This window comes from Pangasianodon hypophthalmus, chromosome 15, assembly GCF_027358585.1.
Source record: "Pangasianodon hypophthalmus isolate fPanHyp1 chromosome 15, fPanHyp1.pri, whole genome shotgun sequence".
Lineage (NCBI taxonomy): Eukaryota > Metazoa > Chordata > Actinopteri > Siluriformes > Pangasiidae > Pangasianodon > Pangasianodon hypophthalmus.
This window is the reverse complement of record NC_069724.1, coordinates 3470269-3491034: the sequence shown is the minus strand read 5'-3', so window position 1 is coordinate 3491034 and position 20766 is coordinate 3470269. Positions and strand designations below refer to the sequence as shown.

General features: G+C 35.4%; 1 protein-coding gene across 2 annotated transcripts; it reads left to right on the top strand.

Annotated features, from left to right (window-relative positions):
• Nucleotides 1-795: 795 nt before the first annotated feature.
• On the top strand, nucleotides 796-18937 carry slco2b1 (solute carrier organic anion transporter family, member 2B1). 2 transcript variants are annotated; one of them, XM_026938550.3, is made up of 16 exons: nucleotides 796-891; nucleotides 3592-3649; nucleotides 4291-4428; nucleotides 5163-5325; nucleotides 5446-5670; nucleotides 5770-5868; nucleotides 7007-7137; nucleotides 8980-9085; nucleotides 9795-9959; nucleotides 10606-10804; nucleotides 11228-11360; nucleotides 11991-12029; nucleotides 13323-13492; nucleotides 15516-15580; nucleotides 16598-16718; nucleotides 16816-18937. In XM_026938550.3, exons 2-16 carry the CDS (start codon nucleotides 3626-3628, stop codon nucleotides 16976-16978), a joined length of 1941 nt encoding a protein of 646 aa, XP_026794351.3. In that variant the 5' UTR covers nucleotides 796-891; nucleotides 3592-3625; the 3' UTR covers nucleotides 16979-18937. The 2 variants fall into 2 exon arrangements, with proteins under 2 accessions (XP_026794351.3, XP_026794352.3); XM_026938551.3 differs by having other exon boundaries at nucleotides 811-895.
• The last annotated feature ends 1829 nt before the right edge of the window (nucleotides 18938-20766 follow it).

Sequence of the window (20766 nt, the reverse complement as noted above, 5' to 3'; positions counted from 1 at the left end):
TTAATTCCATTTTCAGACAAACAGCCATGTGGTACTTATTTATGCAGGTCAGTATTAAAGTTCAGTTTTAAAAATAAAATTCACATATTTCATACCATTTTTACTGCTGAAGAGCTTTGTGTGATTTATGAACTATAACAATAATAAACATTAATGATGGGAAAATGTATTTAACATACATAAATTTTATATTTGTAAAATTGAACTTTAATATTGACATGCATGAACAAGTGATGCATGGTTGTTTAACTGAAAATGGAGTTAATGCACTATACATTTTCAACCAAATAATTAACAAAAAGTACTGAATGGCCATTAGATTACAACCAAAGGGTAGTCTTCTACTACTACTTTAAATATGTGCTTTCACTGAGAGAAATGAAGCCAGTTCCCCACATATTTAGATTTCAAGTCTTGGCAACACACCAAACCCCACTAAATTCAACACTGGAGCAGTAAAACATTCTCAGGAGAGTTATATGAATATATCATTCTTCTCTGAAAATAGTAGCACACTGACTATAGAATATCAGAATATAGAACATGACAGAATAGCTGCGGTCAGCAATTTGAAAACATTGTCAATATCAGTTACACTGTCAGTATATTAAAGTTTCATTTCAACTGTTTTTCTTCATGCTTTTCTTATTATCTTATTATTGTTATGTAACAAACTCTCACAATCTGATCATCCTGATCATCAGAATTAGCTTAAAACAAATTTAAAGTAGAAATTCAAACAAGTGAGTGCACTTTACATTTACATTGTGCAAACTTATTTTGACCTTGTTCCAGATTGTGCAAGAGTACTGCCCGCCCCACCATTTAACTGGAGGAAAACTTCCTTGAAGTGAAAGCAGGATTGACCACATTCAGCTCAGCAAGTCTACAGTAAGTGAGTGTCTTCCTGTTAATAGATTTATGTTGGACCATATTCTTATTTGTGTGTAGCCCGCATAGTTGTAATGAGTCATGTCTTTATTCCTTCATTACCTTAAGGTTAGACTTACAAATCTAGCTTTCAAAGTAAAGCTTTTTAAAACTAATAATAATCCTAGTGGAAAGTTTTATTTTTGAGTATTATACTGATGTATAATGCCTCTTAGATTTACGCTTGCTTCTCCACAGGACAAATTCTTTAAACAAAAAGCCATGTGATTGTACAAAATGTGTAGGAAGGGAACTGTATATTGTAGGATGATATACCTAGTTTCCTGTTCCTGATAGTTTGGTGAAGTTTTAACAATTCAATACTTGGAAAAGTGTTTGAGCAGGATTTAAAAAAAACATTTCATATACTGTTATGGGTTATGGCACAGTAATTAAGCTGTACTGTCACACCAGTATAAGGTTCAAAGGCTATCAGAAGAATTTCTCTGCATTTTTAAAAAAAATTTATTGTATGCTATGCAGAGCTGTTGTGACTCAACACACTTGCAGGAGAGCACTAAGTTACTATATGTCATAATGCAGTATACTACAGTTCAAAGGCTTTCTTCTGCCCTTGGGTCTCCCAGAAATGAAGTGATGAAGCATAGCAATGGGGGTCCATGTTTTTTTTTTTTTTTTTCAATTTTGTTACAGTGGTGAAAATCCCACCCTTATCAAAGTTATCATATTTATTGAGTTCTTCTAGACACTAGCATGTTTGACTGCCCATTGAAATAGAATGTGTTTAATCCAAACTTCAGTATTCATAAATACATACCTATAAATAATATCAGTTTGAACCTAATGTGTTCTTTTGGTGGATTACAAAGCTGTTTGGCTCCAATAAATAGCCAAGATATAAATATATTATGAGAATAATATCTAAATAGTTTGACTGGGTTTGTTCATAAAGTAAGTCTATACTGTGAGTAGTAAGTGAAAGTATACGTAATGTGTCAAACTATTACTCAATTAAAAGTGGAAGTATCCAGTGAAACATGTACTCAAATAAAATAAAAAAAGAATTGCTAGTTTAAATATACTCACGTATTGAAATGTAAAAAGTAAACGTTTTGAACGGATGAAATTAAGTTAATATATTTTTTCATGTGAAAATTTGTGACGTTTATTACTTATCTAAAACTGCTATGAACTGGTGATTTTCAGTTTAAAGCAACTACGCCATGCTTTTTCTAATTAGATGGACTTCATGCCTTTTAGGGAGACAAGACACCTCAGTTTATACGAGTCTTTGCTTACTCTATCATACTGACATATTTACTGAGATGAAGCCAGGGGCGCTTATGTTTGGATGCTAAACTGAGCCCATTCTACTGAAGTATACGGTCAAAGTATAAAGTCGTCCAGTCATTAACTTGATGAGAGAAGAAGAAACCTTTTTAGATTTGTGATGAGTACTGAAGGTGGAAATAAAAACATAGTAAATAAAAGTAAATGTAGAAGTAAAAAGTAAGTTTTTTTTTCTTGGAAGTGTAATTAAGAGTATTCAGTTCAGTAAAACTCAAAGTGTAAATACGGAAATACTAACGAAGTACGATTACTCGAGTATTTTCCACACCCCTGGTGCATAAACTGAAAGCATGTGCATGTTATTGGACACATAAAAGAAAATGATTCATTTCAAACTGATTACAGCTTCTTTTTTAGAGACAGGCGTGTTTAGAAGGCAAACTTTGGTGCATTTTGGTGAATTTGTAGATATTAAACTATTTACTTGCTGACTAGTAACATGTATATGCTACGCATCCTGTGGAATTCTGGACTAGCAAGAATCAAGGTCAAACGTTAATGGGTGATTAGTATTATGTAATGTATTGTTGTATCTGTTCACCTGCCCAAGCTTGCATAGTCCTGTCAGTCATGATGTCGGTGAATTATAGTGAAGCCGCATGATTAATAATGACGCAAAAGCATGCGGCTAGCCTAAAGCTTAAATCCTTTGCCAGTAAGATTATACAAACGGCTGAATCAACACAAGTGTTTGAATTAAAGCCAAAAAATTACCATAGCACTAAATACGTGAAACATGCCCTGAATAGACCTGGAAGGTATTGTCACACTAGTTTTAATGCTACATATTACACATTACACATTATCCTGAGCGTTACTTATAGACTGTAGCAGCACTTTCATATGTTTAACACTACAAAGTGATTGCCACCGAACTTCGAAGTGACATCTTAAGTTTAATACAGAGCATTTATACTGTAAAAACATCAAATGGTACAATAGCAATAACAGCGTATCCTAGTACTTAAAAACGATAAAAATCAAAGGTTCCGAGTCACCAAAAGTTACATCTGGTAACATTTTTACTTAATCATAGCACTCTGAAACTGATAATTAAAAAATATATAAATATATATATATATATATATATATATATATAAAATATTTTCTGCCTGAATCTTCAGCTAATTGTGTAATTTCTTGTGACACACACACACACATTTGTGGTTGTTTATTCTAGTTATTAAATAATTGTTGTGTGGAACATTTCTGTTTTAGCTACATGGAAATGCCATTAAATTTCAATTAAACAGTTCACTTTGTTGGATAATTAAAGTTTTAAAACGAGTTTTAAATGTAATTGGGAAAATAAATGTAACAAGAGGGTTAATGGTGGTTTTCTGTTCTCAGGCTGCATTTGAATGTGATTTGGTAAAGAGAAGTGATGGGTCTCTTTAACAATATCAAGGTAAGATTTTTAGTCATTGATTTTATGTTATTTTGTTTTAGTCACTTGTTACTGATCACACAATCAAGTACTGGAATTTGAACTATTTTGATCAGAGGTTCAGGTCCTTAACTACTGAGGTGCCATGACCTCAGCTTTCCTCTATTCTGTCTAATTTTCAAGAAAGATTAAGGTAAACATAAATTTAGTTTGTATAAATTGATAAAATTAAGTTTATTTAAACATGGATTATTAACTGTATGTGGAGTGTATCATCATTGCTTGTAAACCTTGCTTTAAATACACTTGTACACTACAATAGATTTCTCGTATAGACTCATATGGTATAAACATTTTGCAAAATCCATTGTTTAGTTTGGAACTCTGCAGCTCTGCAAATGAGTCCTTGGAGGGGTTTGTTCTTTCCTGACTTTCACTGCACATCCTCATATTGTTCTTTCTTTTTTCCCCCTCAATGGGTCAAACACTTGATCTCTGACTTTCCGAAACTGTTATTGTTCAATACTTTATGCCTTCAACAAATGGGGGGAAATGCAGTCACATTATAGTTATTATTTACTTTATATGACTCACTATTCGATGGTTGGAAGCACTGCGTTTACACTAATGATTTAAAACAGCAGTTCGCTTTTCTGTCTCAGTTCTTTGTGCTGTGCCATGGAATGCTGCAACTTGCACAGCTGTTGGTTTCTGGCTATCTGAAGGGCTCCATATCCACAATAGAGAGAAGATATGGCCTGTCCAGTCAGAAGTCTGGAGTGCTGGCCTCTTTTAATGAGGTACGTATATTATACATGAGAAGGATCTCTTATTAAAATGGCACACAATTTATTTCTGGATCATCAGAGCTTTTTAAGTCTCACATGCTCTCCCTGTGTCCACGTGGGTTTCCACTGGGTTCTCTGGGTGTCTTCCCACCGCCCAATAAAACAGGCTACATTAAATTGAATGAGTATGTGAATATGTGTCCATGTTCCCCAGGTGATGCTCCAGATTCAACCGTAACCAGGTTAAAGAGCTTACTGAAGTTGAATGAAAGAACATCCTATAATTCCTGTCTTAACATGCACACCTTTATCTTATTGTTGGCCTTTTTAAATAATAAAGGGCATGCCAATGCAAGTGAAAGCAGCTTCTCATTGCTGTTCATTATCTTTGACTCTAAATTACCCCTAGTATGGGTACGGGTATGTGAATGAGTGTATTTGGTGCCCTGCTCTAGCACAACCCTGACCTGAACCGTTATGGTGTTAATTTCCCACTCATCCATGTTTCCTTTGAAATTTGATGTGTATGACTGATTGGATTCATTCATGAATGAGCATGGGAAAGTGATGCAAACAATGATATTGTCCTTGTAGGGTTATTAATATCACTGAGCAATTTCATTTTCAAGATGAAGTATACCAGTCTAATAGTACATCAGAGAGGGTCAGACAAATGCATAGTGTATTATGTAGCCAGAAACGACCATACTATTATTTTCAGTCTGAATACAATGTTTTGCCTGCAGGTGGGAAACACGGTTCTTATTGTGTTTGTGAGCTATTTTGGAAGCCGTGTACACAGACCCAAGTGTATTGGAATTGGAGCGATCATAGCAAGTATGGCAGCCTTTCTTATTGCGTTGCCACACTTTATCAGTGGAAAATATGAGTACACAGATCAGACAGGCAGTAAGTATACATGATTCGAATCATACTTTATCACATGGTCTACTTTTTCTCAGTAAAATTGTCATATTATTGCGCTATCGTGTTGAGAGAATTTCTGAATGTGATGTCTTTGATTGGCAGGTACTACGGAGCATGTTTCTGGTCTTTGCCAAGCAGGGAGCAATCGCCAGGCAACATACTCCAACCAGACATGTTCAGAAATCAAGAGTCATGCCAACAATGCAGTGTTTCCCATACTACTCTTGGGTCAGTTGCTGCTAGGCATTGGTGGAGTTCCTATCCAACCCTTTGGGATTTCCTACATAGACGACTATGCAAATAAGAAGAATTCGCCATTCTATCTTGGTAAGAGTGATCAAGTGTGCTTGCACTAATCTCTGTACTGGTACAGTGTTGTCAGAGCATGATATATAGCACTGCTCTCCATTTCTCTGTGTCCTACAGGAATATTGTTTGCATTAACTGTGATTGGACCAGCATTGGGTTACTTGTTGGGTTCGCTCCTGCTCCGGTTCTATGTTGACTTCGACACAATGTCTCCTGGTGAGGACAGATCTTCTCATTTAATGGAAACTACACACACACACACACACACACACATACACACAATTAGACTTATCTACTCCACATAATAAAAACACCCTGAATAGAGTAAACATTCTTGTTATCGCTAAAGGGATTTCGTAAGACTTCTATTAAAATGGGCAAGGCAGTGTGAACAAAGGGCATGCTACTATGAGGGAACCAGTTCAGAGCTTGTTTGTTGAAGCATTTAAGCATTATAAGAGAAGGCTAACCAAGATTCAAGTTTCTACACACATACTGAACTGAAGCAGGCAGTTTATGGACCTGTGTATACACTGTATTCACAAACAAAGTCTCATGAATTACAGAGGTTACGGTCTGCATTCAGAACTTATAACATCATTCACATAAAATCAAATTATATAATCTCACCACTTTGATCTTGTGCATTGGAATTAAAGTTCAAGGTTGCACATGGGTGGAAAATACTTGAGTAATAGTACTTAGTTACTATACTTAAGTATTATATTGTCATATTTGTACTTTACTTGAGTAAAATTGAAATTGAATATTTGTATCCTAATGTAATTAAATTTCCAAGGAAAAAAAAAGCCTTTTTTCAGGTTAGACTGTCATCGATACCAGCAGCTAACATAATTGGCTAGGCAATGAACCAAATTCTAGCTAATGGTAAATATAAGTTATTTAAAGGACATTTTGTACCTTTAAATAACTTTAACTTTAAGTAATTGGAATAGGAAAACACGACATTAACTTAAATTCATCAGTTAAAAACTTTGTTTGTTTTTTTTTTTACTTTTTAATACTTGAGTACATTTAAATGTAGCAACTATTTTACTTTTACTTGAGTACATTTTAGGCTGGATACTTCCTTTTAACTGAGTTATCTATAATTTCACTCAAGTATAATTAGTCAGTAGTTTTCCCACCCCTGAGTATATAAAACTGTAGAATTTCTGTATTCATTCAATAGGTGGAAAAATCTAATCAAGAAACTAAATACAATGAAATGTCAGAATAATAAGATGTTCTAGCTAAGGAAGTTCTGGAAGCTGCTCATCAACCGTACATTGTTTTTGCATTGTTACTGCTTATCTTGCATTAAATATGCTCAAGATTACTTGTCTGTGTTTAGCGGAAATAGTCTTGGACAGAACGGATCCCCGCTGGGTTGGAGCTTGGTGGCTGGGTTTCCTTCTAGCTGGTACCTTGCTCTTCCTTACCTCCCTCCCATACCTATTTTTCCCCAGAAGCATGATAACAGAGGTATGTCTACAATGTCATTCACAAGCTCTTTTCAATTAGTCCAGCTCTTTCTTCATTGTTGCATGCAGCATGTGTAGTGTGGCCATTTTGAGAAGATGAAACTACAAAAAAAGGGCTATGCAAGATTTTTACAAGAGTCATATGACAGTGTTGTAATGGATCCCAGGCTTGTTATGAAGAAGCTTGGGATCTAATGACCCATAAATCTTTAGTTTGTCACGTTGACTTTTTTTTGCCTTGGCTGTTGGCAGTGTCATCCAAACTTTTGAGGTGAAGAGAGATCAGATTTGTTATATAAGCCTTGCTGGCCCAAATACACTCACTTCAGAAGTGAAAGTGTAAAAGGAAATATGAGAAAAGGGTGCCTGTACAAACATTAGGTTTGCCAACTCCTTCTTTAATATCACACTAAATTCCCATGGAATGAAAAGAACATATGCTTCAAAACTCTATTTGTTTGTACCTACACCATATATTGGAATTTAATAATCAGTAACTATAATAATCTGAAAATGATTGTCAAAATGAGTTTAAATATTCTTGAGCATTCTGTGTTTTCTCCTTCTCCTTATTTGTCACTTTTATTCCATGGGAAGTTAGTGTAATATTAGGCATGCATTCTGTTGAGCAAGAGTTAATCCAAATTCTCTTTGTAATGGAGGATTTAATCATTAAAGGTCTTGCTCAATGTACTGACTGTGGTTTTCTGTTAATCCTTGTTATTGAACATACCCAGTGGACCTTGTGTTCACTAGCACAGAATCTTAACTATTCCACATAATGGAAAAAAGTCACACAACACAGAATGGCATGTTTACATATATGAAATATAGTACACAAGGAAATTATAGGATAGCAACATTTAGGATTAGAAAGGAATGAAGGGAATAAAAATACCCTAGGTGTTAACAAAGAAATGTTAATTTTCAAAAAGTCCTCGTGTACAACTCATGTACATACATTTCTCATTACCACTTTTGAGTGATGATTTTATGTTGCAGATGTTGCAGATGTTGCTCACCTTTCTAGATGTTGCACAATTGTAGGGCAGAGTGCTCACAGCTCCATTTAGGGCCATCAAGTTATTACGCCTAGTGGTCAGAAATGGGAACTGCAACAAGTGCTAATAAATTTCTAGTACTAGGGCATTGGAAAAGGGTAAAGTTTTCTTCTTTTATGTCAGCCTTTGCATGGGAAAAATTTTTTTTACACGTATTTCTGATGTACAGACTTTATCAACTCTATAATCCCCCTTTAATGTTTGCAGTATATCTTACAAAAGAAATGGTTCTGTACATCATAGACACCCTGTCTACGCTTACACTTTGCCTTTGTTGCAATATCAAACAAAGTTAAACAAGGGATATATCTGAAAACCTCTCAAAAATGAGCTGCTAGACTACACTGGATGACTTTATGTTGTCAAATCTATCAACTGCCCATTATGGCTTTACTCTAAAAAAATTCACTAGGTAGTCAACTATAGCGTAGGTCAAGTGTGATAGCCTCTCGACTCAATTTTGTTTGAGGCTATGTCGTTATTAATGGCATCCTGCAGCAGCAAAACCTATGGTCACGAGCCACTGTTAGTTGGTAGCCAGGACCACATAAGCATAATTCATTAATAATTCAATTCAATTCAATTTTATTTGTATAGCGCTTTTAACAATGTACATTGTCACAAAGCAGCTTTACAGAAATAAATGGATTCACAAAAAATCTATTGTTAATATCTGAATTTATCTCTAAATAAAAATTTTTCCATAATAAAAGAAAAGCTAAATCATAAAAATGATATTTTAAAAAAGTATAGGTATATAATTCATTTGCTTGTCTTTTCAGGAAACCGTAGAGGCCACTGCAGAGTCTGGAGCGGAAAAGCTAAAAGAGAAGGAGGAAGCTGTATCAGACACTACACATGGCCTTTCACTCATCCAGTTCCTCAAAAGTGAGTCCAAACATTAGGTTAAGAAAGTTATCTTAGTTCTCAGCTGGCTAAAAAGCACACTTTTTATGCTACAGTGTTAAAATATAGCATACCAAGTGATTAAAGATAGCAACACACACAGATTAGGATAAGAAAGTTTATTTCACCTACAGTGCAGTAATTATGAAGAGTGAAAAACAAGTGGTTTCTATTCCACACCCACAAGTAAACGTGACTTAAATATTCTTATACATCATACGAACAAGTTCCCAGTTAACAAATACAAAAACTAATATCAAGAGTAATTGTTGTTCATAATTCATTACTACTGGTTGTATCACTGAAGAATCTTTTTAAAGTTTTCAAACATGTCTCGACTTCCAACAACTAATTCTTAATACTGTATTTCTCACTCCTTTCACATGTAATGCTTCTTACCAAGTATTATAATTACTTCCAGGATCAGAGACTACTACTGCTTTTATGCAGAGAGTTCCATAGACTATGTTTTTTTTTTTTTCTTTACTAATTTCTGTCATTTTGTAAGTATGAAATGAAGAGTTATAATGTCAAATTACTGTGGAATTTCAACAATGACATTTTGGGGGTATTGGCAGTTCTCATGTGTCCATCTTGCATGGTAACACTAACATTGTTGAGTTAGTGTCAAATTCAGTGGCAGAACATAGTAATGAAAGTTAATGTGAATATTTTTGGTTTTCTCTCACAGAATTCCCACAAATCATGCTGAGAACCCTGAGGAACCCTATTTACCTTTTGGTGGTGCTGGCCCAGGTGAATCTAGCAGCTATGGTTGCTGGACTGGCCACGTTCATGCCTAAATACATTGAGAGACAGTTCGCTCAAACAGCTTCCTTCTCTAACATGATGATTGGTAAGATTATTTAAAAAAAAAAAAAAACTCTTATTGGTATTAGTTGATGTTCTAACCTGGACACAATGAGTTTTGATTTAATCATAAGCACACTGTAACAACAGGGTGCAATGCACTTCCATTTTTATTCTTTCAATCTGAATTTTTTTTTATTAGTCATGTTATGTAATATAATGTCTCCCCTGTGTTTTATGGAATTTCATTGACACCATACCTTAGAATGGTGTCTGAGTGTATTGAAGATTGACTGGTCCAAACTAGCAGAAGAAATAATAGTAAGCAAACTTGGATTGGCTTATAGAATATATCCAATAGTTCATTAAAACAACAATACAGTGGTGAAACACTAGACTATTTGAGGTGAGTGCACTGGAATATGAAGTAATTTCAGTGGAACACAGCTGTTTCCTCACAACCAAGCTCACAAAGTCAATTCAAGACTCATATCTTAAATCAAAACATTAACATTGCAAAGTCAAGCCAAATGTTTAAACATTTGTAAACCCTCATACAAAGGTTTCTTTGTTGAAGAAAAAAATCTAACTGAACTGTGCTATGGGCTGTAAAAGTTTTACCAAAGTAGAATGTACAGATTTCTTGTTGGTAGAGCAGTTATTAGGTTAGTAATGCATCTGTATTTCCTCAGGTGGTTTGAGTATCCCATCAGCCATGTTGGGCATCATGGCAGGAGGCATGATCCTGCGCAGATTCAATCTGTCCGTTAAGGCCTCAGCGATCTTGTGCAGCAGTGCTGTGCTGTTGGCTATCACCTTCGCCTTGCCGCTCCTCTTCCTCGGTTGTCCAACGCAGAACATTGCTGACATAAACCCTGCCAACAGTGAAAGGCAATATTTTATGTACCGTTTGTCTCATTTTAAGGAGAAGTAGTGATGCAAGCTTAAACCTTGTGATGAGTTTTGATTTTCCTAAGCTGCTTATGAGTTCCTTTTGTGAAATATAAATGTAAGTATTCCATGAGAAAGGCAAACTGATTTTTGGAGGCAAGTGAAAGAAAAAAGACCTCATGTATTTGATTAACTCTTACCGCATTTCCTCTCTTTAGTCTGCATTCCCAGAGAATGATGTCTACTAAACCATGTGAATTAGTCACAGACATTGTAAAAGTTGTGAGAATTTTAGTGTCAGTTGAAAAAGTATGATTATAAACCCTACAAACTTAAACAATGACCTGAATTTTATGTAGATTTTTTGTCTTTTTTTTCATACACACTATCCTCAAACTATTACTACTTACTGTTTTTGTGCAGCTTCTTCAAGCAGAAGAATTGCAGTTTGATGTGTTCCTGCTCTGATGAGTCTTTCAACCCAGTGTGTGGTTCTGATGGTGTGGAGTTTCGCTCTCCTTGTCATGCTGGCTGCAAAACAAGAATTGAGAAACTGGTAAATTTGCTATACTGTTGTCAGTTTCTTTGTTTCAGTCGACTTGATGATATATTCCACAGGCCTTCATTCACAGGACATTTAGTTGCTTTGTAGAAAGCCTGGTCCACATGAACTTCAAAAATGAATCCAATATTAATCTCTCGGAAAGTCAGTTTAGTCCCACATTCAAAAGGATAATCATATTTCAGTGTATTTACCTCCAGTTTGATGAGTATACTGAATACATTAAAATTTTAAGATATCCATTTTTGGAAGTCTTCTAGTGGGGTAATTTGGGTCATTAAGGGGATAGTTTTTACCTATCAACTGCGTCTGGCTTTTCCATCTTGCACTGCATCAGTTTCTAGAATATGACTGTGTGTGCAATTTGTTATGAGACAGACACCATGTCTGATTGGTTTAGTAATATTTGCTTCTTATTTGTATAATGTTGAGAAATCCTCACATTTTTCTGCGGTGATCACTGGCTTCATACCACTCCTCTGCACAGGGATTTTTTTTTTTTTTTTACTGTTGCCATAGAAAATAAATATTTTTGATGCAAAGTGAATTTACTGTAAAAGTCTGGATAAGGAGGAGTCTCTGCCTTCCTGTGAGTTTCCTGCTTTTCTTTTTTATTCAATTCAGGAACCACTAGAAAGCAACCAACCTTCCACTACCATTCAGGTAAAATCACTCACTATGTCTTTAATACACCAACTCCAATAGTATAAAAGTGATAAAAATATATTTATTTGCATATACATTTATAGTAAAATTGGCTTACATCAAAACTTTGTTTAGCCATGATTTTCTTCAACTGGGTAAACATACTACAATAGTTACAATTTTGCTTGTTAGTTTTTTTTTTTTTAATTATTATTATTTTTTTTTTTTTGCAGAAAACATTTCCAAACCATGGCAGTCTATAGTAACTCAGTTTTTTCACAAAAATTTTTTTTAAGGAATTACTGATTTGTGATTTGTTCATAGATGCTATTCTGAGACTATTTGGAACAGTGCCGGTGTTTATTAAGAAGCACTGAGTGCAGATAAACCTTCTGAACTGTAGTGCACATAATATATCAACCTCCCCCACATCCCAGCCAAACCTCCAGCAATAGTTCTTTATCCAGAAAATGAAAAGAAACACATGTATCCAAAAGGATTACCACTTAATCAGTAACTAATGTGATTCTCTCTTATACAAATATGTACTGTCACTTTATATCTAATTCAGTATATATGTGGCTCAATATTATTCGTGCCACACTGCAGCCTTGCCTGTACTCTGTGTGTTTTACACCATAACGTTGGTCATGTAATTTGTATGTAAAGAATAAAACTAGACAGATAAAGACTGGAATAACGTTGTTCAGCTTGGGATCCTGAGCTCAGTGTAGCATCAGATCTCTGTTCTTGGCTGACAGGAGTGGAACCCGATGTGGTCTTCTCCTGTTGTAGCCCACCCACCTCAAGGTTTGACGTGTTGTACATTGTGAGATGTTTTTCTTCTCACCACAGTTGTAAAAAGTGTTTCTTTGAGTTACCATAGACTTCTTGTCAGCTCGGACCAGTCTGACCATTCTCCTCTGGCCTCTCTCATCGACAAGGCATTTCTGCCCACAGAACCAGTGCTCGCTGGATGTTTTTTTGTTTTTCGCACCATACTCTAGAGAATGCTGTGTGTGAAAATCCGGGGATATCTCACCAACAATCATGCCCCTACATGATTGGCTGACTGAGTAACTGCATGAAAATGCAGGGCAGTTGAGTTTATAGAATTGAGTTGCCAAAGATTGATTATTATTTTTGTTATAGTGTTGAAGCGCCTGCAGGGCAAACGCGATTTGTAGTCAGGGTGATTCAGCAAAGACATGTTTATTATTCCAGTTTATTATTCTAGTCTAACCTGTTCATTTTGACACAGTTGTCTGAATCAGTGCTCAGAAATCCAAATAAACTATTTTTCTTCTACAGAACTACACAGACTGCGCTTGTGTGGGTCCAGGAGGATCTCAGGGTTACGCTGTACCAGGAACATGTGGGAACATGTGCTCGCACCTCCTCATCCCTTTCATGGTTTTATCCTCGCTCACATGCTTCTTAGCGTCCCTCTCCCAGACACCATCGTTTATGATGATTCTCAGGTACTTGTCCCTCACTATGTTTTTCATACATCATGTTTTATTAGCAAAATCGCACTGCATAAAAACAACTCATTAAAAAAGATTCATAACTTTAAAAAAAATTGAAGGAATAAATGTGACCCATCGATGGGATGAGGAAGAGCAATCTGATAAGATTAACTAAGGTGCAATGAAATAATCAGGCCAGTTGTATGCTTGGTGAAAAAATAAAAACAAAAGTAAGTATTGTTTCAGTTACATTTTTGTATATTTGTACATTTTACGTATTCGACTATAATGACACACCCATAGTTGATTCCCCTAAGTCCACAAAATTATTGAGTACATTGCATATCATTGCATAATTAGAGAAACAAGTAATGCAGAAAAAGGAGAGTACCATTTGCCTGTAGTGTCCTGTGTTAGCTTATGATCCACAGAGAAACACCTTCATGTTAGTTCCTGCCTCAGGTGTTACTGTGTTACATAACTTTCACTGTTTTGCCCTAGTCTTCGTCAAACCTTTGGTGCCAGCAGCTCAAGCCTTTTTTGGATCTGACTTTTTTTTTTTGTTGTTAAATAAACAACCACAAGGTTACTTTCTAAATGAATATGAATAGTGGACCATGACCAAAGTAAATGTGTTTAGCTTCAGACTGCAAGAATATGTTTTCACAAAGGATTTTAGTTTTTACCATAAATGACTTTTCCAGGTTCTAGCTGTTGTTATGTTTTTAGCCATGTGTTGCTTTTATGCATTCAGAAAGTGCCCCCATGAGAACCAAGTAAAGTGGGGGAGGGAATACAACCATTTGGCTTGACTTAAACAAGAACATGTTTATGATTGAGGAGCTCAGCTTGCCCACACAGGCCATGAAACCACACACTCCTTAGAAAAAATCAAATGAAACGAATGACACACATCAGCACTACAATCGGTGCTAAGGGATGGATTTAATGCAACTAACCCCTTATATAAAAATAATAATCACATGATTCACATGTGAAATTTACACTTCACATTATGTTTTAAACATTTTTCCCATGCAGGACATTTGTTTTTTGTTCATTATTTACACATGATTGATTTAGTTTCACATGTGATTTTTCCAAGATACATTATTTTCCATGGGATTTTTACATGAAAAATATTTTAGACTTGATTTTTAAACAAAAAGTATTTTCAAATGTGATCTTTACACATGAGTAATTTTCCACTTGTGATTTTTACACACGATTAATTTTTCCATGTGATGTTTACATGATTCATTTATATTCATGTCATTTTTACACAATTAATTTTTTTTTACCCATGTGGTTTTTATACATGATTCATTTTTCAAGTGTGAGCTTTACAAGATTCATTCTTTTCGTGTGATTTTTGCACACAATTCATTTATTTTCATGTGTGATTTTTTTACACTTCAGTTTCACATGTGATTTTTATACAATTCATTTATTTTTGGATGATTTTTATACATGATTATTCACATGAGATTTTACAGGATTCATTATTTTTCCATGTGATGCATACACATGATTCATTTATATTCATGTGACTTTTACATAGTTCTTTTATTTTTACATGATTAATTTTCACATGTGATTTTTTGATGACTTGTTTATTTTCACATGTGATTTTTTTATATTTGATTCATTCCTTTTTCAAATGGGATTTCAACGAGATCCTTTTTATTTTCACGTGATTTATACACAATGCATTTTTCACATGTAATTTTCACACCTGATTTTCACATGACTTTTACATGATTAATTTTCACATCATTTTTACACGACTAAATTTTCACGTGATTTTTGCACATGATTAATTTATTTTCACAATCAATAATAACATGGAAAGTCCTACATAGTAGGTAAATATACAGGGTGATTAAATGTTAATGTTAAAACTCTGGTTTTATAACAACAGTGCACAATCCTTCATTAGTAAAATATATATATATACTACGTGACAATTGCACAGTTGTGTTCTAACAACAAGAGATTTCCTTATACATTTTTGTGTGTCCTCACTTTCACACAGGACTGTGACACCAGAAGACAAATCCTTTGCTCTGGGAATCCAGTTCATGCTCTTCAGAGTGCTGGGTTAGTGCCAAAAACGTCTCTTATGGGAACGGTCTATAGCAGCCAAGCTATTACTCATAGCGAAAGCATATTAACTGTCAAAAAAAATTGGTTCAGTTACCTTTTTGCGCTAAGATGCCTATCATGTTTTGTTTTAATAGCAAGTTATGGAAGTTTGAGAGTGATTAGAAAACCAGTTTAACCTGGTATCATTCGACACATAAAGAACAGCATGAGAAAACAGCAGCTACATGAATTCTGTGCAGAGTACCATACGTACAGTATGTCTTTAAAAATCATTTAGATTTAACACCAAGATATTGTGCATTTTTCACATTTCCACTTTGCTCAGAATGTTTCACTGTGAGACAGATCACCTTTGAGATAGTGATTTACTTAAAAGGTACCTTTTAGCAAGTGAATAAAGGAATAAAAGAAAAATTATCTAATATTTCTCACTATGAGATTTTTATATAACAAATATAAGCGCATTAAGCCTAGTTCTAGACATGTTGACTAATTTCAAGCTTATACTTGTGTCTTATTCTGGGTCCCTGGAGGACTAGTGGTTAGGCCTTGGGGCTCTCACCGCCGGAGCCCAGGTTCGATTCCCGGCCAGGGAACCGCACATGACAGATAGGTAGATAAAATTGGGAAAGGTTTCCATCAGGAAGGGCATCCAACGTAAAAACTGTGCCAAATCCAAAATGCAGACCAATGATCTGCTGTGGCGAGCCCTAGTGGGAGCAGCCGGAAGAAGAAGAACAACTTGTGTCTTCAACTGGCAGATAATTTTGCTTCTTTCCAGAAATAAAACTTGGCTATATAGCAAAATTATCTTCTTCCAACAGAAGAAGACAAACTCAAACTTGATTCACGCTTAATAATCGTATATATGTCTTTTTATCTAATAAAGAGAAATAATAGTTCAATTTGCGTATTTTACTTACTATCTTTTTTTGTGAACTAAGTGTGAATAAAATCAATAATATGTATGTTGTGTATAGAATAATGATATTGAATTTGTTTCCCTGACAGCGTTTCTCCCAGCACCTGTCCTGTATGGAAGCGCCATTGATTCGACCTGTATTCTGTGGGGGAAAAAGTGTAACAAGAACACTTCCTGTCAATACTACGACTTAGATTTTTTCAGACAACGGTAGGTCCATTTTCCTCTCCACGGTCATAAGGTGTCTTAGAGTGGACAAGCAGCAATGCTCAGACTTGAAAAACTAATATTCTTGATTAAATTTCAGATTTCTTGGACTTCAAATTTTTTTCGTGTTTGGAGGTCTGGTCTTTTTCTTTCTCTCTTTTTTGGTGCTGAAGAGAGCAGATTCTGCTGAGCGAACGAAATCGGAACAGAAGAAGAGCAGCGCCACAAGTGAGAAGCAGGAAAAGAAAAAGTTTCTGATTTAGTCAAATGACAAACTGATGTTAGGACAGGAATCTTCAGAGAGGACAGATGAGAAGTACTGAGGGATTTACTACAAATCTTCAGCATTTTTTTATGGGGAGGGGGGGGAGCATTAGGATCAAACCTAAATTTGAAAAAAAAAAATGAGTCTGTTCTAAATAGCCATCATCTGAGAGTCATAAAAACACAGACATTATATTCGTTTCCATCAAAAGTAAAAGCTCATCGCCACTGTTGTGCTGATGAAGCGTCTGCATGTGTGAACATACTCAATATGCTTAACCACTGTGAAGCCACCGTAGCTTTTTCTTCATTTGAGCCTTTAGTGAAACCGTATTCTAATGAGAGCTTGTCCAGCAGATTTGTACTACATTAGTCTACTATGAAGGTGGCATTGTGAAGATGGCATAAAGATGGACCAGGTGTGTCATGAGTGTTACAGTCTTGGTTGAGGTTTGGTATACCTGTTCTAAACTGCTTTTATCAGTTAAAAAAAAAAAGAAAAGAAATGAAGGAGAGTTTGGTTGCAGTATGTTACTGGAGTGTTACTGATGAAAATACAAAGGGCATTAGAAAATCCTTTGGGAGGACAGTGCAGTTAACTCCGACCGGATTTAATACTTTTTCTATACTCTAGGCTGGAAATGTAGAGAGCCTTACTGTGATTGGTGAAATGAGTTTTCTTCACATTTCTATCTTGTTTTAAAAATACAGAAATGTAAACTTTCTTCTTAACATTGTACATTGATCTACAATATAAAAGATTTTTTTTAATGGTATAATATTCTAACAGTTTACTTGTACACTGAAATTATATTTGGTTTAGCTTTTCTATATGAATTTGTTACATTTGGATAACTGTTAAATATTAAGGCACATACATTTTAACTGTGACAAATGTTTCTTAAACACAAGCACAGAAGTTCAGATTGACTGAGGAAAAAAAACTTAAGTACACTCATGGAAAAGGAACACATGTACTCCTGCTCATTCATGCAATTATCCAATCATTCGATCATGTGACCACAGCACAATGCATAAAATCATGCAGATACAGGTCAAGAGCTGAGGCTATAGTGGGCACAGGTTAACCAAAACTTTAGAAAAACATCGCCTGGTCTTCCTCCAGTCTTTCGTCCGGTCTGGTTTCGGTGAATCTGTGCCCACTGTAGCATCAGATTCCTGTTCTTGGCTGATGGGACTGGAATCCGATGTGAACTTCTCCTGTTGTAGCCCATCCACCTCAAGATCTGACATGTTATGCATTGTTACATGCTTTTCTTCTTACCACGTTTGTAAAGAGTAGTTATTTGCGTAACTATAGCCTCCCTGTAAGTGTGAACCAGTCTGGCCATTCTCCTCTGACCTCTCTCACCACCTCACCAAGGTGTTTCCGCCTGCAGAAGTGCTGCTTACTAGCTGTCTAGATGTTTTTCTTTTTTTATTCACACCATTCTATGTAAACTCTAGAGACTATTATGCATAAAAATCTCAGGAGGTCAGCAATTTCTGAAATACACAAACTGGCAGCTCAAAGTCACTGAAAGCACATTTTTTCCCCATTCTGATGTTTGATGTGAACATTAACTGAAGCTCTTGAGCTGTATCTGCATGAGCATCACACTGCTGCCACATGATTGGCTGTTTGGATTGCATGAACTGAATGAGCAGGGGTACAGGTGTTTATATTAGCGTGGCGGGTGAGTATACTCTAACTCTAACACTAATTCAGTATCATTGCAGCACGACTTCATGTTGACAGTGTAATAACTGTAAGTTTTAATGTGAATTGTTTGGAGAAATGGTTAAATGTCATTGAATTTTTTTAAATAATCAAATGTGACACTTAAACATAATACAAATGTAGTAGCTATTTTGACAAAATGTTGTTTCCACTGGCCTTCTTGCTGGTGTATTGTATTTCTGTGTGACTGTGTACTTTTATAAAAAGTCATATATAATCTTGATTGTTTAATCTTGTATTATTACACACATTTACTAACCCACTCACAGAGAGACAGATAAAAACCTATTGTTATCTTTCCAGTATTTTTATGTTTATTTGCTTTCATCCTCTTGTAACTTTCTCCATAACTGGGTAGCATTAGAAACCATTCAGCGACCATCTGTTACTGTGACTAAAATAAGCTGGTCTAGGGAGGATGGGGAGGAAAAATAAGCTGGTCTAGGGAGGATGGGGAGCACATTTTTGTACAGGGTACATTGTTCCTTAATAAACATAAAATAATAATCATGACAATTTTGCATTTGCTGCAAAAGAAATACGTTCTTGTAAATCAGGTCTTTGTATGTCTGTTAAAAAATACAAAAAGAACTGATTTACAAAAACAAAAAGCTATAGTTTCTATTTTAAAAACTTATCATAATAAACTATGGTATGTACTAATATCACATCTCCTGCAGCATGTGATATCATTTTCTCAGGACTGATGTGGCTGCAGGCCTTCATTCTAGCCAAATAGGAGCCATACTTGACTAATTGGAAAACAAGATAAACTGATTATCATCTTGATCTCCAATGGGTGTATCAAGTATGCTTCCTAATTGGCTGAAGTGAAAGCCTGGAGCCACACCAGCCCTTTGTGGATAAGACTGAAGACTCCTGGCTTAGAATGTTTACCAAAACTACAACAGATTAGAAATCAACAAGAAATACACGGACTAGGCATAATGTTGTGATCTGTGGCAAGGAATTGTTGGCCCAAGAGCTCATAGAAAGTACAATGATGTGCAACAACAGACTGTTGTGCATTCTGAGATGCTTTTCTGCTCACCACGGTTGTAAAAAGTGGTTATTTGAGTTACTGTAGTAACTCTGAAGTTTGGCCATTTTCCTCTAACCTCTCTCATCAAGAAGATTGTTTTTTTCACCCGTGGAACTGCCACGTATTAGATGTTTTTTTGTTTTGTTTTTCACACAATTCTGTGTAAACTATAGAGGCTGTCGTAAGTGAAAGTCCCAGGAGATGAGCAATTTCTGAAATACTCAAACTGGCACCAACAAACATACCACGCACAAAGTCACTGAGATCACATTTTTCCCCCATTCTGATGTTTGATGATTGTGTACATTTATCAAAAGTCATGTATAATCTTGACTGTTCAATCTCGTATAATTACAGACATTTTCTAACCCATTCACTCAGAGGGACAGATAAAACATCCTGTTATCATTCCAGCATTTTTGTGTTCATTTACCCTCTTCCTCTCAGATGTTCACCATAATTATGCTGCTTTCATGTATTCATGTCCTCCTTGTACGTTCATGTGTACGAGATTAGATGTGGTGATTACTGTACAGTGTGGCATTTTCAAGTGGTTTTGGTCTGAAAAGTGGATGGTGTGAGAAACCTTTTGTTTTTGTTCATTTATTGTATCATAAAGGACAAGACGTTTAGTTAGACTTACTGAAAGAAAATAAAACTGAACCATTAATGTGAAAAATTACCACTTAAATCTGACACGCCCACAACTCGGAGTGTCATTGCAAAATATGAGTTTCTGAGCTGTAATTACAACATTGTGGTAAAGTCCGCTCACCTCGTAATTATAATATTTCTAATGGGATTTGATGGCAGCATTAGCTTGAGTAGTATTAGAAACCAATCAGCGTCCATCTATTACTGGGACAAAAATAAGCTGGTCTACAGAGGATAGAGAGGACATTTTTGCCATGGGGTCATTGTCATTGGGGTCAAGTACTTGTAAAACAATTCATTCTATGTGAGTTTTAAAAAAAGCAACTATATGCCGTCATTTGTTCATTCCA